The sequence below is a fragment of the Aythya fuligula genome, chromosome 19, assembly GCF_009819795.1.
Source record: "Aythya fuligula isolate bAytFul2 chromosome 19, bAytFul2.pri, whole genome shotgun sequence".
Lineage (NCBI taxonomy): Eukaryota > Metazoa > Chordata > Aves > Anseriformes > Anatidae > Aythya > Aythya fuligula.
The window spans coordinates 4553331-4577473 of NC_045577.1; the positions used below are offsets into that span (position 1 = coordinate 4553331).

The 24143-nt window shown below is 46.3% G+C and overlaps 1 protein-coding gene across 5 annotated transcripts in view; it reads left to right on the forward strand.

Annotated features, from left to right (window-relative positions):
* Positions 1–23463, forward strand: part of PRRC2B (proline rich coiled-coil 2B) — a 44713-nt gene extending 21250 nt beyond the window's left edge. For 2 of the 5 annotated variants that reach the window (XM_032200094.1, XM_032200095.1), the window contains exons 11-32: positions 241–433; positions 824–1139; positions 1818–2008; positions 4507–4714; positions 5645–5864; positions 6491–8554; positions 10085–10284; positions 10915–11060; positions 12209–12350; positions 12959–13041; positions 13735–13926; positions 14066–14260; positions 14704–14790; positions 15744–15848; positions 16429–16621; positions 17597–17694; positions 18061–18188; positions 19248–19488; positions 21008–21184; positions 21840–21931; positions 22539–22659; positions 23093–23463. In XM_032200094.1, coding sequence (XP_032055985.1) covers positions 241–433; positions 824–1139; positions 1818–2008; positions 4507–4714; positions 5645–5864; positions 6491–8554; positions 10085–10284; positions 10915–11060; positions 12209–12350; positions 12959–13041; positions 13735–13926; positions 14066–14260; positions 14704–14790; positions 15744–15848; positions 16429–16621; positions 17597–17694; positions 18061–18188; positions 19248–19488; positions 21008–21184; positions 21840–21931; positions 22539–22659; positions 23093–23233 — 5533 coding nt within the window. In that variant the 3' untranslated portion in view covers positions 23234–23463. The remainder of the gene's footprint in view (positions 1–240; positions 434–823; positions 1140–1817; positions 2009–4506; positions 4715–5644; positions 5865–6490; positions 8555–10084; positions 10285–10914; positions 11061–12208; positions 12351–12958; positions 13042–13734; positions 13927–14065; positions 14261–14703; positions 14791–15743; positions 15849–16428; positions 16622–17596; positions 17695–18060; positions 18189–19247; positions 19489–21007; positions 21185–21839; positions 21932–22538; positions 22660–23092) is intronic. The other 3 variants (XM_032200097.1, XM_032200096.1, XM_032200098.1) reach the window with 3 other exon arrangements.
* Positions 23464–24143: the final 680 nt, after the last annotated feature.

Below are 24143 nucleotides of genomic sequence, written 5' to 3' on the forward strand. Positions count from 1 at the left end.
TGAGTGGGCCTCAAGGGTGTGTGTGGGTCATGGAACTGAGTCCCTTTTGTGTCTCACCTGCACAATAATGGTGTTAATTCTTAAGTGCCATAGGAAAAGCCCATTGCTTGGGCTTGTGTTTGTTTGTTTTGGATCCTTTGTTTCTGTTACAATCAACTGCTTTTGCCACTTGATGAGTAAGGCTGTGAGTGCTTTTTAAGGCACATTGCAATTGTAATAGCAAATCTGTTTTTATGACAGGAACAGCTGGGATCCCAGAAGGCAGCGACAGTTGTCCCTGAGCTCTGCAGATGGTGCAGATGTCAAACACACCTCCGAGGAAGGAAAGAACTGGGGCGAGTCAGTTGGCTTGTCCCGGACAGTCAGGAAAGTGCAGGATTCACAGCCACCTCCAAGGAAGATGAATGGTTGGAGCTCTTCATCTGAATACCAGGTAGATTGGACTCTTGTGAATGGGCTCTTTGTGCTGGGCTGGTGGATGAAACACATTGCTGTCATTAAGAGACCTGCGTGACGCTTTATTGAAAACAGGATGCTGCTAAATTTCTCAGTTCTTTGCTTATATCTGGCTAGAGAGAAACCCATCTGCACAGCACTGCCACTAAAGAGAGGAAGTGGAATTTGGTCTAGAGCAGTAGGTTTGTCAGACAGTTAGAAAAAGGAGTAACTGAATCAGACAGCAATAACTCCTCGTGAGAAGTGGGGATTTGTGTGCATGAGGATGGAGGCAGATGGGAGGAGATTTTCTGAGCACGGGCTGCAGAGTTCAAGGCAGAGGATACGTTCGGGTCATGCTCACTGAGGAATGTTTTTCCTTTGGCAGAAGCCCTCCATGGGAAGTGTTCTCAGGCAGCAGTCCCTCGAGGATAAAGAAGAAAAAGTGCCACTGAGACAGAAGTTTGTGCACTCTGAGATCTCAGAGGCAGTTGAGCGAGCCAGGAGGCGACGGGAGGAGGAAGAGCGGCGAGCCAGGGAGGAACGTCTGGCAGCCTGTGCTGCAAAGCTGAAGCAACTTGATCAGAAGTGCAAACTGGCTCAGAAGAACGGGGAGACCCAGAAACACACAGAGAATGAAGACCTGCGACCCCCAAGCACAGAAAAAAGTGCCGTGCAAGAGAATGGACACACTTTCCGTAGAGGTACAGGAGCATTTACTTGCCTTGTAAAAACAAGTGTGTTTTTTTTTTTTTTTTTATGGTGCTGTCTTCTACCTGAATTGTGTGTGGAGTGGGAACTTGGGGAGTATTTGAGTTGCTCGTAAGAGATCGTCTGCTTCATGTATCCTACAGAGTATTATGGATTGGTGATGAAGGTTCATTTTATTAAAAAAAAAAAAAAAAAAAAAAAAAAAAAAAAAAAGCATCCTATTGAAACAAGCACAGACTTCTGTGGTTGTCTTATGCATGCTCAATCAACTGTACTAGTAGAGACCTTGTTGGAACGGGCCTCTTGTTCTTCTTGTGGTTGGATGATCCTATTAAGAAAGTGCTCATGGGCCATGGGTTACAAAATCAGTTTATTAGTAAGTGCTGGCAGATAGGAGGAATAACAGGGGAAATGGGCTTTCTCCCACAGTGCTGCAGCAGAAGGCTGACAGCAGAGGGGGATCTTGAAATCTCTTGCTAAAACAGGAGTGACAAAGCCCCTTAGAACTGTCAGGGCAAATCAGGTTGTGTGTGAGGTGCTATGTATGACTGTAATAAAGTTCAACCACATTAACAGCCAGGATGTGCCCACGCTTGTGCATGTTGTGCTGTGGTGGTGTGCACAAGCCGTGTCACGGCAGGACTCACCAAGGCTTATTTTCTTCTCTCCAGCAACCCCCGAGTTTCACGCACAGGATGTCTCTGTTGGCTATCTGGAAGAGGAGACTCCTGCCCCAGCAGCAGCCGCCCAAAGCAGCAGTGAGGAGGAGCTCAGAGAAGCTCCCTCCCCAGCACAGGAATTCAACAAATACCAGAAGTCTCTTCCCCCACGATTCCAAAGACAACAGCAGCAACAGCAGCAGGTAATAAATAGGTGGGACACTCCCTCCCCTCTTCTTTGGACTCCCACATTAGCATTTCTCTGTCTACTTCTTACCACTGTAAGCACCAAATAACCGACTCTCTTTGGAATGGGAGATGACAAATGAGAGTTCTCCCCCAGCCTTTTTTACTGTCTTGATCACAGATCTCTACTGTGTAACGTGGCTAAAAGGGCTCTGTAGATTATGTGAATTGTGTGCTGTTGTGCTTTCAGTAGCTGGGGAGAGGTGTGGGGAGGCCAGATTTTGTCTGGGAGAAAAGTAGACACTGCTGTCAGAAATGTTGCCTTGTCTGGCGCTGCTGCCTCAGTATCTCCTGATAATGTGACATCTTAGGGCTGGGGTGTGTAGCAGAGCAAATGTGTGCACATAAAAGAAGCCAGGGACTTTTCACCTTCCCATGTCCAAAGTCAAAAAAAGCAGCACTGAGTACTCTGGTGCTTACTGTCGGCCTGATCCAGCAAAGTGTCTGAGCACCTTTGGCTGGCAGCAAACCTGGTGAGCATCTGGGCTTGTTCCCTGGCACGGGATGGAAGCTTCTGTTCTTCAGCACAGCTGCAGGGGCAGGGTGCTGAATATACAGGCCAAGGGAAAGGAGGCTGCTGAGCTGAATCCCTTTGGGGATCAGCTGCTTCTGTTTGATTTTACCCTCACTGTGTCCTTACCCTGTTGGGTATGGCAGCTATTTGCAAACTGTGGTCACGGTGGCAGGTGGTTGGACTCTGCTTCTAGGCTGGATGTGAGGGGTATAAAGCTGCATACTTTGAGCTCCACCTCCTGCCTTTGCAGAGGGAGGTTATTCTTTTATCTGCTCTCCTTTTCTACCTAACCTTTTTTTCTATGAGGTTCTTGTAGATCACCATTTTCTTTGCCCCATAAATATGCGTTTGTTTCTATTTGTTTCATTTTTGGTTCACTGAAAACTCTCTTGGGGCTCTCAGAGACCAGCCTGAGCTACCTCCCTCATCCATCTTGCATCTTTCCCAGCTTTATGGTACTTCATATTTCATACGTGCTTTCCAGCTCTCTCAGATGCAGTGAGTCTCCTTAGAGCAGCAGAATCGAGCCAAGGGGCAGAATATTCAGGCTTGTGATAATGCAGAGTTAATTGTCATTCTTCATAGAATGGCCACTTGAAATGTGATATAATCAACCCTGCTGCAAACTTTAGTGAAGAGCCAACGTTTGGCTTTTGCTCGGAGGCTTAGTAATTACTCTTCCGTGGCTGTTATTCTGTGCTTGTTATTGGGCAGTTGGCATTTTCATGAATCAAACGTACAGCAGCAAATGTTGCTAATGTTACTCTTTGAAAGAGATGATCTGAAACTAAAAATAATCTGAGACTCAAAATAATTGGATGTCTTTAACCTGAGGTGGTATTAGCATGACAGCATTGTTACTGGAAGAACATTAAATTTTCATTTTATTGCTCTTACCATTTGTATTGTTAGTATGTATAAAGCAGTTTGTATTTTGGGTGCTTTGTGTTGCTGCTTTTGTAGCAGTGGTTACATGAAAAGAAGAAAATAAAAAATAGGCTGGTGGCATTAAGGAAGCATTTTCTCCAAGATCCTGGAGTGCTAGGTAATCAGAATCTGTGCGTTAATCTGGTTTTTCTCTCTTGACATAATGACACGTCAGATTTAAGGGTTCCCCTCTTGCTCTGCAGTAGGGGATTGCCTTTTTTGTAAACAGTTGCAGCATTTGACACTTCTGTAAGCTTAGTAAGAAGAATGTGGTGGCGAGCTTGACAGGTAAATAGGGGTATTTCATGTTAATTGGAGTTGTTCACATTTTGAAAGCTTTCTGCAGTACACAAAGCTCCCTTCAAATACAGGTTCTTCTTGGACTCTAGGCAAAAGTTAAACGTTAAGTCAAATTAGCTGAGGACTGTTAGGATGTTAAAGGAAGGTGTGCTGGCCTTGTGGGAGATGGGAAGCAACCCAGCAGTGTCAGTCCATCTCTGTAGGATGTACAGGAAACACTATACAATATTAATAGCTCTCTTAATTGAATTTAGGATGTTCTTATCTAATCTGTTTGCCTAACAAGAACAGAAGTATTATGCATACACACTAAACTTATAATTGCATTTTCTTCAAAGAGCAACATCTTCTGAAGTATTTAATTCCAATTAGGAAATGATGTTTGACAGGAAACTGTCCTATATTTCATAGAAGTGCTGGGAAAAATCTGAACTCATGTCTTGAAAGTGATCCTTTGCATTTGGCAGTATGCCGTGGCCCATAGTGGTGGCTTAATCTCACGTCTGTATTTACTGTGTCTTGGGGATTTAAAGAATAGCAATTGCTGCGTTCCCAGTTTGTAATGAATTTCCCTGAACTGCTCTACCCTCCGCTCTGATTTGGTTTTGAGCCTCAAATACGTTGAATGTGTTTTCCTTGGGCTGGCTGGGTTGCAAGTGTGATTCCTGGCACTGTAACAGTTGGTGTCAAACAGCCCATCCTTCGTCCCTGCAGGAGCAGCTGTACAAGATGCATCACTGGCAGCAGCCGCAAGTCTATCCTCCCCCGTCCCATTCCCACCCCCAGCGGACATTCTACCCACCACACCCCCAGATGCTTGGCTTTGATCCTCGCTGGATGATGATGCCCTCCTACATGGACCCTCGTATGGCCCAGAGTCGCACCCCTGTGGATTTCTACCCTTCAGCCCTTCACCCTTCAGGTAAGGGATTTCCAGTATTTCCATTTATCGTGGCCATTAACTTTCCAGATACCAGACAAGTTACTGCAGATGTTTCTCAGACCTAAGACTGGAAGTTGGTTTTCTGGGTTGTAGAACGCAAGGAATGCGTTACAGTCCTAGAGCTTCTGTGAGAGCCCAGGTGCCTGATGTCCTCAGGACTGGGCTTTCATGGGCTTTCTGCTCTGTGTGTGTTGGGGGGAGCATTTGAGCTGTTGAGATGGTTACAGCTGTCCTAACTTTGTTGTGCTTCATCCACCTGCCCTCTGCCCAGATTTCGTAGCCTGATTGGCTGTGATTGGCCTTCTCTAGGGATGGGAAATTTAGGCACAGTGAGGGCTAAAGAGAAAGCAGAGGAGGTTGGGAGGGAGGACACCTGCCTGCCCATCCCCTGCACTGCACTGGGAGATCTTAGCAGCTGTGGAGCCAGAGCAGTTGTAAAGGCAGACCTTGCCTGTTCCACGAGAGTGTTTGAGAGTGACTGTAATTGTTTGAAATCTTGATAGGCCTTCAAGAAATGTGATAGGAAAATTTTGTAGTTCCCGAGCTGTGTGCTTTTATCATCTTTTTACCTTCTAACTGATCTTCGGAGATGTGAATATAAACATTGGGATGTATAAATCGTTCCCTTGAGTTTGCGGCTTGTTTTATATACCTGTTCATCTTCAAGCTAGTGATGGTGTGTGGTGTGTAAGCTGCTCTCTGAAAGCTGTGTCACCTTCTGTATCATTCCCAGTACATTTCCCAGCTGTGTGTTTCCCAGACACAGGCTCCTTTCTTACAGAAAGGTTTCCATGGCTGCAGTCACCCGCAGCCCTGGAAGGAAGGGAAGTCAGGCTAGCAGTAGTAGACTGTTAATTCTTTTTGGCAGTGAGATCCTAGCGTTAATGGTGTGAACTCTGTTGTGACCAGGAATTATGAAGCCCATGATCCAGCAGGACTCCATCAGTGGGAGCAGCTGTCGGTCTGAAGATCAGAACTGTCAGGCAGGGCAGGCAGAAAGGAAAGCTGCTCCCATGGACCCTGTGCCGGTGTGGGGCCAGGAGAGCTACACATCTCTGCAGAGCAAAGGGTACTCCCTGTCACATCAGAAACAGGCTGACAACATCACCATGGAGGGGCTGCATGCCAGGTGAGTGCACAATTCCTGTCCTCACACGTGCTGTGATGGGAGGCAGGCTGTGGCAGGAGGCTGTGCTGCCATTACAGGTCATCTCCTACTGAAAAGCGGGCTTAGAGTTGACCCAAAAAATGTCTCTGAGCAGGCCAAGATACTGATCTGGTAGCAGCCTTACACTGTTGAGTTCCTCTGTTGTGAAGGTGCTTACGGACTGAGTTAACTGAGTTTTTCTGTCTGATGCCAGTCCGTGCTCACCAGCCTGGAGCTTTGCAGGGCTGTTCAGTAGGAGCTATGAGTCGGAAATTCTCACAGGTTCTAGTTTGTCTCCTAATTCTTTGATATTTCCTGAATCCAACTACTTGTTCTCAGATCTCTATGTATGTTGGAGACTGTCTTCCTTTATTTCTGAAGTTTGCTGCCCATCATAGGAACTGCTTTATCATCCATTGATTTGACAAGCCAGGCGATTTGGCTTGGACTGCCCAGCATTCGTGTATTTATAGGCCTGTTGTCTCCTGATGTAGAACAAAGCCTGCTTTATTTTTTTTCTACCTCTTTCAGTCAGCTTGGGCCCCTGGCCTCATGCTGTGCCTTGCATTAGCTGACTGTTTTCTGTTTGTTGTTTATCTCCTCCTCAGGAACGACAGCTCTTACTCTGCCTCTCCTGGAAGGCCAGAGAGTCTGAGCACGCAGCGAGATCTCTTTGAGGAGAGAGGGGAGGAGTACTTGAATGCTTTTGACAAGAAGGCCCAAGCAGACTTTGACAGCTGCCTGTCTTCGCAGAGGCTAGGCCAAGATCTCTTGTTTCAGCACCAGGAGAATGTGCAGGAAACCTGCCCTGGCAGCCGGCATGCAAACCTGAGGTGTTCGCCTCTCGAGCCTGATTTTATCCAAGCAGAGAAGAAGCCTGAGTATAACGGCTGGGATATCAGCCACCATCAGAAACCCTCAGAAACTACAGCAGAAGTTGCTGAAGAAGCTCCCAGGGACGAGCAGTCGTTCAGTGCTGACCCGTGGAAGAAAGAAGGAGCTAATACCAAACAGCCTGCTGAGGAGACGACGGAGTGGACCCCTGAAATCCGAAACACAAGTGGTCAACAGCAGGAGCAAACTGGGAGGACACGACGATCAGGCCCGATTAAAAAGCCAGTCCTGAAAGCCCTCAAGGTGGAGGAGAAGGAGAAGGAGATGGAGAAGGTTAAACTGGAGGGAGAGGACACCTCACGCTCACTGAAGGAGAAGGCAGCTGTTCAGAAGGTGGAAAATGAATCAGATGATGCTGCAACCTTGCTGAGCTCCACGCGTTACCTGCTGGATGACAAAGGTTCTTCCCAAGCCAGCCTTGCCCGAGAGGCTGAGAAGTCACAAGAGGAAGAGGAGGAGGAAGAGGAGGAAGAGAAACCAGAAAGATCCTGGGAGAACAAGCTGTCTAGAGAGTCCAGTGATCTCCCTCCCACGAAAAGAAACAACTGGATCTTCATTGATGAGGAGCAAGCCTTTGGTGGGAGAGGTCAAGGGCGGGGGCGAGGGAGAGGCTTCAGGGAGTTCAGTTTCAGAGGCCGCGGCACTGTTGTGAGCAGTCGGGGGGTCTACAACAACCAGCGGAGCAGCCGAGGGCGAGGGCTTCGGGAGTTCAACCAGCCCGAAGATTTCCCCAGAGGCAAGCCAAGGCGCCGCATTGCAAGCGAGACCCATAGCGAAGGGTCGGAGTACGAGGAGCTCCCGAAACGTCGCCGACAGAGGGGCTCAGAAAACAGCAACGAAGGCTCCGTGCTGGACAGGGAAGACAGCGATTTGAAGAAGGGAGACTTCAAAGAGTCGTGGAGGTCCAACAAAATCTATTCAGATGATCACACTAGTCTGGATCCTAAGATGAGGGCCCCGAGAGCTTTCGGGAGGTCACTGCCACCAAGACTGAGCAATTCCGGCTACGGGCGAAGGGGTTTCATGGGTAAGGAGCCCACCCAGTGGCAAGGCAGGAGCGGGGGAGCAGGGTGGCAGGAGTACAGCCACACCTCTCCGTCGGACGCTTTTGGGAGCAGGCAGCAGTCTGACAGGGACTACATCCAGGATTCTTACAAGCACGTGGATTCCTTCTCCAGCCGGGTTTTCGAGGAGAGTCATCTGGATGACAAGAGGCACTTTTTCCAGGAGGATTACTCGGCGGATCAGGAGAACATAGAGAACAGGCCCTTCCGCAGGCGGCGTCCCCCCCGCCAGGACAAACCTCCGCGATTCAGGCGCCTGAGGCAGGAGCGGGAATCGGTCGGGCAGTGGAACCCCGAGGAGGGAGCCCCCAACCTGCTGCCCAGCCAGTGGCCGGGAAGACCCAAGCTGCCCACGGCGGAGAAGAGCAGCATCTCGGGCAGGCGGTCTCCTGAGCTGTCCTACCAGAACTCCTCAGACCACGCCAACGAGGAGTGGGAGACAGCTTCGGAGAGCAGTGACTTCAGCGAGCGGCGGGAGAGGCGAGACGGAGTTTCGGAGGGTGAAGGGCAGCTTGAGGGCGGCCTCGGGAGCGGTAGCTTGGGAGAGAAGAGAGAGCTGGCGAAGAGGAGCTTCTCCAGCCAGCGGCCGCTCGTGGACAGGCAGAGCCGCAAGGCTGAGCCGGCAGGCTACGTGGAGCAGTCGGTCAGGAGTGGTGTAGGAGCAGCTTCTCGATACGAGAGCCAGCAGAACGGGACGCTGATCAAAAGCAAAAGGTAGGGCTGCGTCCTGACGTGCCGATAGATGCCTGTCATCGGGTGTGCAGATGTCAGGGCAGTGGGGAAGGGATGGGTTGTGAGGGGGGAGCTGTTGCCTGTTTCTCTCAGTCTAGTGCAGATGATTCCCAGCACCTCTTATCCAACCTCATGATAAAGGTTTTTGTCAGTGTGTGCTTCACAACCAGTTGATTCCTTTACTACCACACTGGAAATCCAGTCATGTGGAAGTTCACAATGATGTGGGCATGACAGACCTCTGAGTTCCTGCCCTTCTTTGTCCTAGTTTCCTGCCAAGACAGCTCAGCACTCTCTGGTCTGCCTCTCACTAGAGGCTTGGAAGATAATGGAGGAAATCCTGATCTGTAACTCCAAACCTCTCCTGCTGTGGGTCCCTCAGGGAGCGTGCCAGAAAATAAAGCAAGGGTTGGGTTTATCTGGCATGGGTTGCTGTGGCTTGTGCAGGTTGAGCATCTCTAACCTGGCTTCCCAGGAGTGTGGTTGTGGCCTGAGAGCCACGTGTCATTGCCACTCCTAGCCATGTCTGAGCAAGGATTCTCTCAGTCCTTAGTGGAGCCCAGTGATGAATGGTAAGTGGTGCTGTGTGTTCCTAACCTGCTGGGAGGAGCTCCTCCCGTGAGTACTAAGGATTAAGTATTTCATTGCAAGCGTCTAGTGAAGAATCTGATGCCACCAACATCAGAGACAGGATGCTGGGTTAGCTGTGCCTTGGTCCTGGCCAATTTGGCAGCTACCTTATTACTTTCCACTCCTAGGAACTGGAGATAAAGGTCCTTGTGCAGCTTCATTGTATTGGGTTTAAAGCGCTGACAAATAGGCAACTTGGTCCTTGTTTGGCACCCAGCTCCCCCAACCCCAGGAGGCAGTAGCTAATCGTAGCTTACATGGAAGTGAGGGAGAGGAGAGCTGATGTCGGGAGAGATGCGTGCTGGTAGACAGAGAAAGTAAGGGAAGGGGAAAGCTGCTCCCTGCCCCTGCTGCCTTTAATCATGCCTCTTTTTTGAGTTGAACCCTTGGGGAAAGGATGTGTGGATGATGGTCAAAGGGGCAAAAAATTCTGGGAGAAACAAAAAGGGGAAAATGACTTTTCTGTTTCAGTGTTGCCAGTTTCTCTTCATCTTCCTTCCCTTCCCTTATGCCTGCCGGGAAGTGTGTGCCAATTGCAAAGACAAGCAGGGGGAACGATTGGGGCAGTGTCACAGGAGGTCAGGAGACACTGGTTCAGAAGCACAGAGCCCTCCCATGGGGACAGGCTAGGTTATCAGCTCTGTTGGGGAGCAACCTGTTGGTTGACTCATGAGCACAGGTTCTATTTCCATCCCATTTCCTCTTCTAATGAGTTATGTGCTCAGAATTAATATCTACCTTCAGTTGCGCAAAGGCTGAAGAAGAATGAGATACGATTAGAAACCTGGCAAGGAAAATACAGCCCATGGGGTTTTGTTTGTTTTCTTGCTGCTACTTTTCATCTTGTAACAAATCTAATTCCTTTCTCTTCTTTCCTTGTAGATCTCCAGAAGAAGGAGGGGGCCTTGGGAACACCAGTGGTGGAAGCAGCCACTCCATTTACAGCCTGGATAGGGCCTCCCATGCTAACTCAGAGAGTGCTGAAGGGCCGGGTAAAAAGCCAGAGAAGGAGCCCAAATCCACTGCACAGAGAGCAAGCGAGAAGGGAGAGGTGTTGTCACAGTTCGAACTGAATTATGGAAGTGAGTGTCTTATTTCTTTTCTACGGGATAACTAACACACTGTGGCTGACTTCAAGCAAGGCAAATTCAAACCAGTGTAACTTAATAAATGTGTCTAGATTATTTTCTGTTTACTTACACAGGAAGATTTCAGTGCGTCTAAATAGGGACGACATGGAAGGCAATTGGGTTTTAAATTTAAAACCCAAACTTTCAGCCAGATCTGACAGAAATCAAATCTATCTTCCATGGAAAGTTTGGTTCTAGTAAGCTGTTAAATTTCAAGCCCAAAATACATTACATAGTGAGAAGGAAATTGAAAGAACATCTAAAGTGGGCCTTGGGTTCCTTCCTGCTGATAACACATCTGAAGTTACTTGAGCTAACACATGTTCCCAAGCTCTCCCAGCTGGAGCATGCTCACCTCGAGGCAGAGGACAGCAAAGCAGTGGTGGACAATGTGACTAGTAGATGTCTGTTCTGTGCCTTAGTTTTCAAAGCTTAGCTGCAGTGCTGCTGGCTAAACTTGTTTGCTTGTGTATGGATTCTATTTGGAACACACTCTTTAAATGAGTGCAGTTTCAAAGCTTTATATGCATACACACATGCACAATTTTTATTATTTTTTTTTCCCATGTTCACTTTGTTTAGGTACCATCATTGATAATCGGGTGTCGAGCACAGCAGAAGAGAATGAAGTAGGTTCAATGGCAGGTGAAGGCTTCATTGAAGTTCTTACCAAAAAGCAGCGCCGTTTGCTGGAAGAGGAACGGAGAAAGAAGGAACAGGCTGCTCAGGTAAGGAGTAGAAGGCAGAAAAAACTTGAACTGTTAGGCTATTTTGACAGTAGTCAGAGGTACAAGGCCCCCAAAAGTGTTTGGATAAGCAGAAAAACGCAGTTGGCCAAAGTAGGATTGATCTGGTATCAGGCCTGGGAAATGTATTTTGGCTCTGATGGCAGGGGTTGTTGGTCTGAAAAGGATAGTTTGAAGATTTCTGATTGTTGTCATCTAGCAGAATCATTAATTGTGAGTCAAGGAGGGTTTTTTAAAGTGAGACTTACTCAAAGCGACTTGGCTTACTGAGCCTGTTGGTGGGATACTGGGCAGCAGTGAGCAGTGGAGGACCTCTGCACCCTCTGGCCACATCAACGTGTTACTGTTAGAACAGGATGTGGTAGCTTCTTTGCCAGGCTTACCAGCTTTGTGTCTGGGCACCTTACCAGAAAGAAAAAAACAAACTGGAACTCTCACAGTTTTATGTTCAGAATAGGGTAATGGAGTTGATTTACAATAAAAGATTTAAGACTGTAATGTTAAGTAACATCTAGGAGGGAGGAATTTGTCTGCATGTACTAGGAGACAGAATATTTTAACGTGAAAGGAGACTTAATAAAATGTGGAGGATGAAATGCAAGTAAAAAGCATCACTGGGAAATGCTTTCTGGCAGGGGAGGCTCGTGGTGGGTGGAGTGAATCTTCCAAGCAAAGCTATAAAAGCCTGGTTGCTTGGTTTTTAAAATTAGCTGAGGACAACGTGTGAATGGGCAACAGGAATGGTCTTGAAGTTTTGAAGGGATGTGCTTCTCCCTCCGTCCAAAGCTTGGTACTGTGAAAGAGCCATCTCTGTACGGTGAAATTATGACTTGATCTTTCTTTGTCTGGAGCGAAGAAGAGGAATTAAGCAGAGCAAGTCTGATGTACAAGTGATACCACTTTGCTTTGTGCTGCAAACACTCCCTAGCCCCCTGAAAAAAAAAACAAACAACAACATGCTGCTGAAGACAGCATTTTTTCATGTTCTTGTGAAACACAGTTTTGTTGCATGGGTTAGGGGCTCTTGACATTGCAGTGTTTAGAAACCCAGGGATCAGACTTGCCTGGAGCAGGCTTTGTTAGCCCCAGTTCAGCGACAGGTCTTAGAGCTTGTGTCTTTTCTCTGTCAGGCACCAGCTAAGGCCCGCGTCCTTCAGTCTCGCATCCCTCCTCGATTTGCTAAGAAGCAGAACAGCTTGTGCTTGGAGCAAAGTGATGTAACAGTGTCTGGAAACAGCCTGGGCACGGAGATCTGGGAGAGCAACAGCCCAGGTAAGTTTGTATGTTTGGTTTAGAGTATTTCATGAAAGTGGGGAATCCTCAGGTGTGTGTAGGAAGGACAGGGTGTCCGTGCTTATGAGGAGACAACTTTCTATTTTCTGATGCTGGAGGTGGGAAGGGAGCTAGCAGACATCTGTTCAAAACTGTACTGTTTAACCATCCTTCTCTTGTTGACCACGTCAGTCTCCTAATCTGGTTCCTGGGCCTTCTTGTGAGATCAAGGTCCTGCGCAATGTTTTTCTAGGCTTGTTGGGTTGGATCTACTTCAGCTGCTTTCTTATTGTGCCTTCCTCTTTTCTCATCCTCCATCACTGAATATCTAGAGCCTTCCTTGTTTCTATCTCTGCTCCTTCTTTCTCCTATCATTCTCCTGTTCCCAAAGAAATCTCTTGTCCCTGTTCTCTACCTCCCTCTCTGCAGCCTGTCTACTCTGTGCTGTCATGTCTCAGCTGACTGGGGAGCAATGGCTTTTTGTGGTGGTGAAAATATCCTTTCTCGTGTCCAGAAATGGGATGTTAATCGCGCAGCATGCGTGGTGTACAAGATGTGCCCACAGTTTCGTGTTAAGCAGCTGAACTCTGCCCTCCCTTTTCTTCCAGCTCTTTCCGTTCAGTCTCCTGGAAGTGATTCCTGGAGCAAGCCTGTAAATACCTTTAATGGTACTGAATCTAGCTCCGCTGAGGTAAGTGGCACCTAATGTGCCATTCAGGTATCTCGTGTACAATGTACTGAAGTAGGTGGCTTATGCTTCTCCATGCTCCATCTGTGCTTAGTGACTGTCAGCTCTGCTTGTGCAATTTTAAACTGTCTCTCTGCAGCTCTGATTTGAGCTTCATGCTGCTCTAACCTAGAGGGCCAAGTGATGCGTAGCGCTACACATGGGTATAAATCTGTAGTAACTCTCTGGTAGGGGTATTCCAGGGTTATGCTCCTAACTGGAGGCAGCGTGTTGTCCAGGATGGTGGAAGCCCATAGCTAATTTTTGTTTCATTCCATGAGCAGTGTGTAGCTATAGCCTAAACGCAGGGACGGCAGAGGAAGTTCCAGAATGCTTCACCTCTGGAGACCAGAGCCCAAATCTGGTTTGGGTTACAAGTGTAATGAGTTTGGCAGTCTCTGCCTTGTTGCCACGTGCGACACTTTGGCCTTTATTCTAAAGCCAGAGTCGGGTTAATGCTTTGGTTAGCCCAGCTCAGAGTTGTGTGGAGGTGAAGCAGTAGCCAAGGGATGCTGCAGGTCAAGACCAACTCCTTGCAGTTAACCAAGAATGTGATTTGAAAAGGGGACGTGGTCTTGCTGTTTTCTGGGATTTTTTTCCTCTTTTGTGGAGCTGGGTCGGAGTCCGGGGCTTTAACACATTTCGTGCTTTGCATAGCAGGGTTTTAAAGGCAGCCAGGGGGATAGTGGCATTGACTTGAGCGCGGAGTCTCGGGAATCCTCCGCGACCTCCTCTCAGCGCAGTTCTCCATATGGCACCCTCAAACCAGAGGAGATGAATGGGGCTGGCCTGGTGGATCCAAAGCCTGACTGCCAGAAGGAGCAAGTGCAGAAGCAATCTGATAAAAAGGTAATCTGGATTTGCAGCCAAGCCAGAGCACGTAGTGAGAGACCTTGTGAAGTGGTTCTGTTGTTCTTGATAGCATTTTTAAGGCTTGAGATTGGGTTATTTGGTCTTTGTGTCTCAGCCTCTCTGCTTTCCTGTTAAGGATTCAGATCAAGGCTCAGGACAGAACAAGGAACACAAGCCTGGACCAATCGGCAACGAACGCTCCCTGAAAAACAGAAAGGGTTCGGAGGGAACGGAACGGCTGGAAGGGAATATTCCCCCTGTTAACGGGGTGGAAATTCACGTGGATTCTGTACTTCCTGTGCCACCCATTGAATTTGGAGTAAATCCTAAAGTGAGGATTGAATTTAATTTTATCTTCTTGGTGGTTTGAGCTTGTCGAGATGTGGACGGTGGTTTGAGGCAGCAGGATTATTTAGAGGAAGCTTCCAGCACGTATGCTGTAGCTTTGCCTTAGATTTCATTATTGACACAAACCAGGTGCTCAAGATGTCTTGGCAAATGCATAATGTCCTTTTAGAAATAGTGTCCCAAGGACCATTTGGGGTGGTGACAGAGGTGATGGACAAGATCATGGCCTTCTAAAGCTTTGTGTGCCTCTGGGGGTTGTCTGCTACTGAGTGCTGAGAAGTGTCTCCATGTTCTCTTTCAGCAAGGCTTACTGGAGGACAGTCTTTAGTTTCTAGTGTCATGATTCAGGCTAAATTCATTAACCATGAGAAGCAGGTGGGTGGCCTTCAGGCCTTGATTTGAATTTTGTGTGTTCTGCTTTTTCAGGACTCTGACTTCAGCTTGCCACCTGGTTCTGCTTCTGGCACTGCAGCTAACCCTGTCACCAAATTGCAGGATGCCTTGGCCAGTAATGTAAGTATTTCTTTTTTTCTTTTGGCCTTGATTCATCTGAGCCTCTCCTTGGTTAAATCTCAGACAATTCCAAACAGAGCAAGAGTATTTCTTTGCAGTTCACTTAACACTTGATGCTTGGGCATCACATGTGACTAAAATCCATAATGGATATCTGTGCCCCTGAGGTACCTTGATGAAATGAGCATGGCTAGCTCAGGAGTGATACAGCGAGCAACTCCATTGTCATTCAGTGACCTCTGTAAGGCAAGAGGTTTAGCAGATCTCTGAGGTCGCCAGTCTCCTGCCCCGAGACTCAGAAGAGAGCTGATAATGGACACGATGTGGATAGTGGCATTCTTAGGCCTGGGCTGCTAGCTTCTTCAGAACACCTCATCTGCCACAGCAAGGCACAGAGCTGTATCTTGTTAGCCAGGCCCTCTGAGAGGTTTTCTAGCTTGTTCTAGCCATCTGTGTATTTCATTATTTTGTATGAAAGAGTGAGCACAGCGAAAGCTCAGCTTGTGACTCAGCTGTGGACAGCAATGTGAAAAACTCACGAAGCTGCTTTTGAAATGCCTTCAAGTTTGTAGGCTGTTAGGTTTAGGAGGTTTGTCTTAAAGGGTCTTTCTTTTCAGAAGTGCTCTTTCAGAAACAGATTCTGTCAGAAATTCAGGTAGATTCCAAATATGGTGGGGGGAGCACTTCTGCAGAATGAAGTTACTGGGTCAAATCGATGTTTAAATGGAAGCTGGTGTAATTCTACATAAAGGGAGTCATTGCACACTGCCAAAGCTTAATTTATTCCATCAGCAGAGTGGATAACAGTTGAACGCAGCACTTAACTCCTGCAGTACCACTGAGGATTCAGTCCTTTGAGGTGTAGTTACTATAGCTGCCAGCTGAGGCTCTGGTGCCTCTTGAAATTCTCACGAGAGTTACAGAGTATTCACCATTTACCAATCTCCCCTCAGGCAGGGTTAACGCAGTCCATTCCCATTCTGCGAAGAGATCATCACCTCCAACGGTGCATTGGCCTGAACCCAATGTCCTTCCCCACTGCAGACCTTACTCTTAAGGTAGGTAAGCTGGCAGGTGTGCTCGTCCTAGGCCCGGCTGCCTTGTCTTCTTGACCAGGGTAGTGAAGGGTGGAGAGATCTCTCCCAGAGTGTTTTGTCAGACACTGCTAAATCTTTAATTAGCTCCTGTAAAAGTTATGCATATGTTCTATTCAGCATGGGAGGACAGGGGTGGGTTCCAACAGTCCTGGATGCTGAAGTCCTTATTGCAAAGTAAAAAAAAAATGTCCAGCAAAGCTTTCCTGTTAGTGACTGTCTCAGGAGCTGGATAAGATAACAAACCAGTAATCCTAGACACCTACTGGTTTTAAAAAGAAAAAAGGCAACATGAAAAACCACTTTACCCTGCACCCTCTCCCCCCCAAAACAGTTCTGCAAATACCACAAGCGATGAATGTTTTTGATGGATGCTTGCCCATTGGGAATGGTTCTGAAGCCTCTTGACCTAAACCGTGCTAGCTTTCCATTATGCTTAGACTGGATTGAATTTGAAGTAAGAGTTTACAGATGAGCAGCCCTAGGCCTCAGTGTTCCCCTCCACATGTGAATTGTCTGCAGTTACTGCCCTTCATTTCCGTAGATGGAGTCTGCCCGTAAAGCTTGGGAAAACTCTCCTAGTTTACCAGAACAGAACTCTCCAGGAGGTGCAGGCTCGGGCATCCAGCCTCCTTCCAGTGTTGGAGCTTCCAATGGTGTCAGCTACAGCTCTTTTGGTGGAGTTTCTATGCCTCCTATGCCTGTGGCGTCCGTAGCACCTTCTGCATCTATTCCAGGTATTTGCAAACTGCAGCAGGAGTACTTGCACTGTTTGGTTGGATTCTAGTAGGGAGAGCACGGTGAGAAGAGCTTCCATGTAAATTAACAGACCGGTTGGTATTTAATGGATCTGTAAGGAGAATCAGGCAAGAAGGAAAAAGGGACTGTTTCCCCACATTAGAGAAGGTTACTTGAGTATTACCTACCCATCACTGTGTACTCAATAGAGTAGAAAGAGAAGAAACCTATGGCTGAGACACTTAATCCCGGTATCAAGCATTCTGGTACTCACTTTACTATTTAAAACTTTCTGTGTGTCACAAGTTCAGAGTACATTTTGCTCCTTGTACATAACAAAATACCTTACAGTTTGCATAACTCTGGGAGGTGAGAAGGTGTTGCTGTCCTTGAATTACAGAGGGAAAAGTTAAACACCATCTAACTTGACTGTGTTTATAATTAGGGAGAGTGTCAGGAAAAGAAAGAAGAAATGTACCTGGACTCTGATTCTTGGGTCCCAGAAGACCTCTCATGAATGCCTTTCTTACTTCTCAATTCAGGAAGGGAGTGGAATGTGCTGGGCAGAAGTGATAATGGGGCCACTGTAGGGAATATATTTGGAAAACAGATCGTTTCCAAGCATGGTGATTTCTTCTCTCCTCCACCCCGCCAAATTCTTCCCCCTTTTTGCTTTTAAACCCCTTGGTTCGAATATGTAAACAAAGGAGTGGCACACCACTTTCTTCTTGGTGCCACCCTTTGGTAAAAAATAGCTTTAGATTGCTTGTGTGAAGGTCTCACATGCCATGTTTGCCCTTTCCATCCCTTGTAGCTGCAAAGGTAAAATTGTTGTGGAGTCGGTTTCTGGCAGATAGGAGAAGTTTGGAGTGCAGGTGGCCAATTCCTGAACTGTTAGTCTTGATGGACCCACAGGTCTCTGCAGCGTACCCTGCCTGTACCCTGAGTTACAGCCTGTCTTCTCTGATGTTCAGGTAACCATATTCCACCCCTGTATCTGGATGGCCATGTGTTTGCAAGTCAGCCCCGCCTGGTTCCTCAGACAATACCTCAGCAGCAAAGCTACCAACAGGTAAGGGAGAAATCAAACTAGCTAATGGTTTCTCAGGAAGTCTTTCAGGGTCAGAAACAAGAAGTCATTTATTTCTCTGGCAGCCCAAAGGGGCTTAGGTGCGGCTCCCTTTAGCTTCCTTGAATGCTGCTTCCCAGTAGGTGTTACAGGTTAGTGAAATGAAAGGGATGGAATTGCTTTTTTCTTTGTATCAGTGCCTTTATATCAATGCTCCTGTTCCGTGGAAGAAGGAGGGGCTGGGTAAAGCTGCAGTGTAGGTAATTGTCACGGCACATTGACTCACTGAGGAAAATGATGGCTTTTTAAGAGTCTGGGAGAGCTTCTGGCTGCTCTCATACCTCTCAGTCATCTTAATTTCTCCTGCAGGCCGCTGCTGCTCAACAGATTCCCATTTCCCTCCACACATCCTTACAGGCCCAAGCTCAGCTTGGCCTGAGGGGTGGTCTGCCTGTTTCCCAGTCCCAGGAGATGTACAGCTCCATACAGCCCTTCAGGTAACTGCTTCCAGTTTTTCATTTCCTTGTGGCCTTAACTCTTCTGTTGCTTATGGGGAAGTAGATTGGTCAAATACTCTGTACTCATCTCCTCTTCCTCCTTTGACATCTTGTTTCTATTTCATAGTAACAGTGCTGGGAAGCATTGGGGTGGAGAACAAGGGTATCAGGGTACATAAGGGCTCTTTGTAGCATGCTTCTTTGTAAGACAGTGGCAAAGAAAAATTGTATTTAGTTGTAATGCCTCAAAGGGGGAGGCAAATCCTGAGAAAGATGCAGAAAGAGGAGGTTTGTGGGTTGGAATACAATTTTTTTAATGAGAAATTCAGAGCCTGCTGCTTACTGGATTTGGTTTATGACTGTGCTAAGAGATAGCTTGATCAGAGCTGAGTACCTGCATAAGGGCATTGCATAACATTTTTTATTAGATAAAAACTGCAAGACGAGAACAGAGTGAATGTTTGCTCTTCGGGGAAAAAATAGTAAGATTCAAATTAGAAATCAAACTAATGTAAGAAACATCAAGAGTACTTGGCTAAAAGAACTGCTTACTAGAAGTGAAGGAATGAGACGTCCTCTTCAGAGTTGGGCTGGCTGTGAGAATCGTTCTGCATAAGATGAGAGCAAGTGGTCAGAATGGTACTTTGAGGCCTCAAAACTAGACATGGAGATTTAAAAAAATAAATTGCTAGAGCTTGCTGAATCTTTAATTTCTGATTTCTACTTTGAAAAACTGCTACAGACTTCTGGTTACTTGGATCCTCTCCTTACTGCTAATCCAGAGCATATTGTGCAGAACATTAGTATTTAAATTTTGGATGGGACATGCTGTCATTCTGTTGAATGTTCCTGCAACACAAGGACGTGGTTGTAAGGGCTTAAAAGTGGAAGTAAAAGAAAAATCCTGTCTGTAAAAGAGACTGCATCTTAGTTCTAAGCTATCAATTTGGTAGATACTCTGAGATCTACTTGCAAGCCACATCTATCCTGATAGTGGTATGTGTGTACAGTCTCTAAAGGTTTTCTGCCTAGTGACTTCAGCATGTTTTTCTTCCCCAGGTCTCAGGTGTACATGCACCCCAGTCTGTCTCAGCCCAGCACGATGGTCCTGACAGGAGGCACTGCTCTGAAGGCTCCGTATTCCGCCTTCCCAGGCATGCAGCCCTTGGAGGTGGTGAAAACCCAGTCTGGGTCCCCCTATCAGCCCATGAACGGAAGCCAGGCACTGGTTTATGAAGGCCAGATAAACCAGGCAGCTGGGATGGGAGCCTCCCAGATGATGGACTCTCAGCTTACACAGGTTAGGAGCAGGACTTTTCAAGCCACTCAGTTGTGCAGGGTTCCATGTGTTTCTGGGACTGGATTGGATATTTGTGCTTAGCCATGTGTTTCTGTGGGCTAAGCTCTCTGTAGGGACAAAAGGCTTCCCCAAGAGACTCTTCTGTGAGTCAATGAGCCATTGTTTCAAAGATGTAGCACCTTTATTTAATGTGATTCTTGCTGATTACTCGTCTGCCCCTGCTGAGATGCCCATTTGTTTTTTCTGACTTGGATGTCTTTGGCCGCAAGATGAATGTTTCATGCAGAATCAAACCTTACAGTACTTCCCGGGTAGGAGGTCATGATGTGATAGTTGTCCTAAAAGTACCACTTTCAAGAGCCAAATTCCCATCTCTTTCAGATTTAACATAGCTTCCAGAGTAATTAATGTTTTAATTAAAGCTCATGTATTTTCTCAGTTCATTTGGAATCCAGGTGGTCTTAATTTCTGTTGATCTGTTTGGCAGCATCTTAACAAGAATTTTACTGTGTGCCTTGGTGTAGGGTACAAAGCTTTTGTAAAGCACCATTCAGAAAAAGATCTTGAATCCTTTTGTGAGCATAGCTGTGTTCGTGGATAAATGTGTTCTGATTCTCTGTAGAGGTTTGGTACTTTCATTAAATTCAGCTTGCATGTGTTTTGTGCAACATGTTAAGGTTTATGGGGACCATTGATTTTTTACTTAAACAGGGTTTTCTATGTTGTGACTGACTTAAAAACAGTTAATTCTGAAAGTAATTTAGCTGAGGAAAATACAGAGAACACTGCCAAATTAAATATTTGAATAAATGCTTTATCCATAATAACCTAATAACCTGATCTCTTATGCTTGGATCACTGGGTAAATTTAGCCTTAAATGTTATTATTTTTGTCACAAAGTGGTGTCATAGAACCTCCCAAATCCAACAGTTGTGAGGAATAAAGGAAAAAAATAGAGAGAAAGGAGGCTGTTGAATCATGAGCTGCTCCTTGTAAATTAGGATTAATTGTTGCCATAATTGGTTTGAAATTCATTGCAGAACATGGAGAGGTAACTGTTACTTGCTCTAGAGTTCCACTCCCCAAAACATTTTGGCATGAAAGTAGAACACAATTCCTGATTTAGGTACTAAAGCTGCAAACAGGGTGTCTGACACTGACTCAGCTGTCTGACGCTGCTGTGGGATCAAGAGAAAAATCACCCATGCAGAGACCATGAGGAAGCCTGAAGAACGGGATGTAGGTTCTAGGCAAGGAGAAGAGCCCTGTGGCTGAGCACAGTTATGTTAAATCAATGCTATGTTAGAAACCCAGCTGGTAGGGTGTTGGCAACACTACCCGCACATGCATTTCAGTGTGAAATTTGCTCTGTTACATTAATTTGCATTTACTCTGTGCCAGACTGCACCGTTAGTGAGATTGCTTTTAGCAGTACCGTGCTTTCAGGGTATGGGGAGAGGGTGTGTCAAACCCCACACCGCTGCTGCCATTAAGTAACTACATGTCCTTATCACACAGTTAACAATGCCTGTGCCTGGCTCCCAGCTTCCTCTGCCCCGCTATGGCTCTGGCCAACAGCCCCTGATTCTACCGCAGTCCATCCAGCTTCCTCAGGGGCAAAACCTGCCCGTAGGAGCTCCCCGAAGAATTCTCCCTCCTGGATCGCAGCCTTCAGTTCTTGCTACCAGCAGGGAGGTAAGGATTAACTCCTGCATGCTCATCTTGGCATTCGTTAAGCCGTCTTGCACTGTAGTTTTGCTCTTTGATCTTGCTTGTTAAAGGGGATCTTTAAATATCAAAGCCAAGGCTTGGTGTAAAAATGGAGCCCTTTCCTTCTCATCTAGAAAGCACAGGTCAGCAGCCTCCCAGGTTTTGCTGCTGGCCATCGTTCTGTTTCCAGGGAGCCCCATCCTGCCTTGATCCAGTTTGGAGTCTCCAGTTTTATTACATGTTTACACAGGTTTCCCCAGAGTGCTTGAGGGGTGGTGAGCTCCAGACACAGTTGGAATACTGCCCAGATATTTCACACTGTTGTGAAGCTTGTCCATTTGAGTAGGTATATTAATGTCATGTCTGGTTTGATGGATTTGTATCATAAGTTTTTCTACTCCAGGGGAAAGAAAGCACAGCAGTTAACTTCCAGGTTCAGTGTTTGCTTGTGCTCCTGGCTTGTTGATTTAATACAAGCGGATCATTTCACTTACAAGCCTCATTTACTTCACATGAAAAATGTTTCTTTTAATGGGCATGATGGGTAGAAGGGCAAAAACTTGGTTTATATGTTCATATGAAGTCATATCCGTTACTGTGGATGCAAAGATGATGTGCTCTCGCTCATTTTCCTCTGTAGTCCTCCCAAATGGAAATGAAAGGGTTTCATTTTTCCGACGGTAAACAGAACATGTCCTCCGGAGGGTCTGTACCATCACCACATGCATACAGGTAAATGCTGACGGAATTTAGCCTCTGTAGTCAGAACGGGGAGGTAGTAGTGTTCCCCATTTGCAGAGACGTGGTGCATACATCAGTGCTCTTTAAGATCTACTTGGATTTTCATGTGTAGAATGTGCTTACTGTAGTCCAAACATTTGTATTAAGTTGTATGATCGTGGCTTTCAGTTTTGAGTAGAGCCCAAGATGTCTCTGACTTGGTCATTTGTGCTTCTGGGAAGTGCATAAAGCTGTTTTCCATGTCTTAAAGGCAAATTGGAATTGTGTTTTTTTGTTTGTTTGTTTGTTTTTTGTTTTTTTGTCTGTTGTTAAGATAGAAATTTGTGGAACACTGCCCAAATGTTTTAGTTCCAGCATGGTCTCATCTTCTCAAGATGTGAGATGCTAATGCGTAGACATTCCAAACCTTCAGGTCACTGAGAATTTGGGGACTTGCAGTTACTTCATTTTATTTTTTTAACCTCTAACCAATCCATGTGTTGTCTTTTGAGCTGGGGAGCTCGTTGATCTGCACAGTACAGACTCATGCCCTGTCTACTGCTGCTTTCTACAGTGCTGTTTTCTTTCACACATGAATAAGGTTCTTGTTCCATTGTAGAATTTACTCCATGAATATTGTCGACTCTTCGATTTCCAGGCCTAGCTCTGCCAGCCCAAATGGGAAGCCGTCTGGACCAGCAGTTAGTATGGGCTCGGTGCAAGGACACTATGTACAACAGGTAGCGTATGTCAGCACTGTGACCCCACAGCGTCTGTGCTTCTAGTGTCACACTGGGGCCTTGTCCTCCAGAGGGGTGGCAGTGTAGTAAAGCTCTACGTGGAAGTTGTTTTTCCTGCAGGGAGGGCAAGAGAGTGGATGATGGGTGGGTGGGGACTGTACCGAGCCCGTGAGTAACGCTGTGTGATCAGAGATCAGGAGTAGGGGATGACCTGTCTTATGGTGCTTTTTACCGTTTTTACCGTTGAGTTTTTATGGGCTCTTCAAGATCCTTATATATAAGGTGTTGTAGGGAAAACAGAGTAACAGAACAGAGATAATACCTGAATTTTGGAGCAAATTTGATGACTTGCACGAGTGATGGTCACGGTTGGTTTTTGTATCTGCGTACAAGTATCTGTGCTATCTAATGCCTCCTTTCTGTGTATCAAAAGGCAAAGCAGCGGGTGGATGAAAGTAAAGCCAATCTGGGAGCAGTAAAGCTGCAAGAAACAGCATCCACAAACCAGATGAAGCCAGTGCGCACAGGAGCGATCAAACCTCAGGCAGTAAAAGTGGAGGAAAGCAAGGCCTAGGAGCACCTCTGATGCCCAGCTGGTCCTGAGAGGCACTGCAGCTAAGACTGGACCCCACTGGATCTCCTGAAAACTTCACCAGACCTACTCCCCGCCCCACACTGACTGACTACAGCGACATCATCCGAGTCCCTCTTCCAACAAAGCAGTTTGAAACAGTGGATATGACATTGACCTGCTTGCTTTAAAACAAACCAACCGTGTGACTTTTAAGTGGCTCGAGCCTTTTCTTTTTTTTTTTTTTTTTTTTTTTTTTGCCCCATGCACAGGTAGCTGTGATAGCTCACTTGGCAAAGCCCATCCTTCTCCTTCCCTACTTCTGTCTAAGCAGAGTGGCAACTGGGGGAGAGGGGTTAGTTTGAGGTTTTTCATTTTAAAGGCAGCTGAGGTTTTTACAGAGAAAAAAAGAAGCTATATCCTTGTTTATAGCAGAACTTTTATATGTTCTATCACTTTTCCCCCCCCTTCTTTCTGCTTTCCCCATTCCTTCCAGAAAATAAGTCCGTTTAACTAAAATTATGTTCTGACAGAACCCTCCGTAGTTTTTATACATGGTTCTGTGCTATGCTTAGAATCAAGACTCCTAAACTGAGTTGGCTTAAGTGTTTTTTTTTCCCAGATGATCTAGCCTGTCAGATTAAGTGGAAAAACAAAAAACAAACAAAAAAAAGAAAACACAGGACAGTTATGGCATTCATTAATTTTTCAGTATTTTTGTTTTAAGCTAGAAGCAGTGCTTGCATTAGAAATCTGTACTGAAGGTATATAGTAAGTCAGTACATTCATCTTGAAACTTGCACCACTTTAACTGTAGCTTTGGGGTGCCTTGTGCACAACAAAATGTGGCATTTTCGTTTTAAGGAAAAGCACCAAAATTTCTGTTGCAAGCTCCTCTGGATCTGTTTTTTTT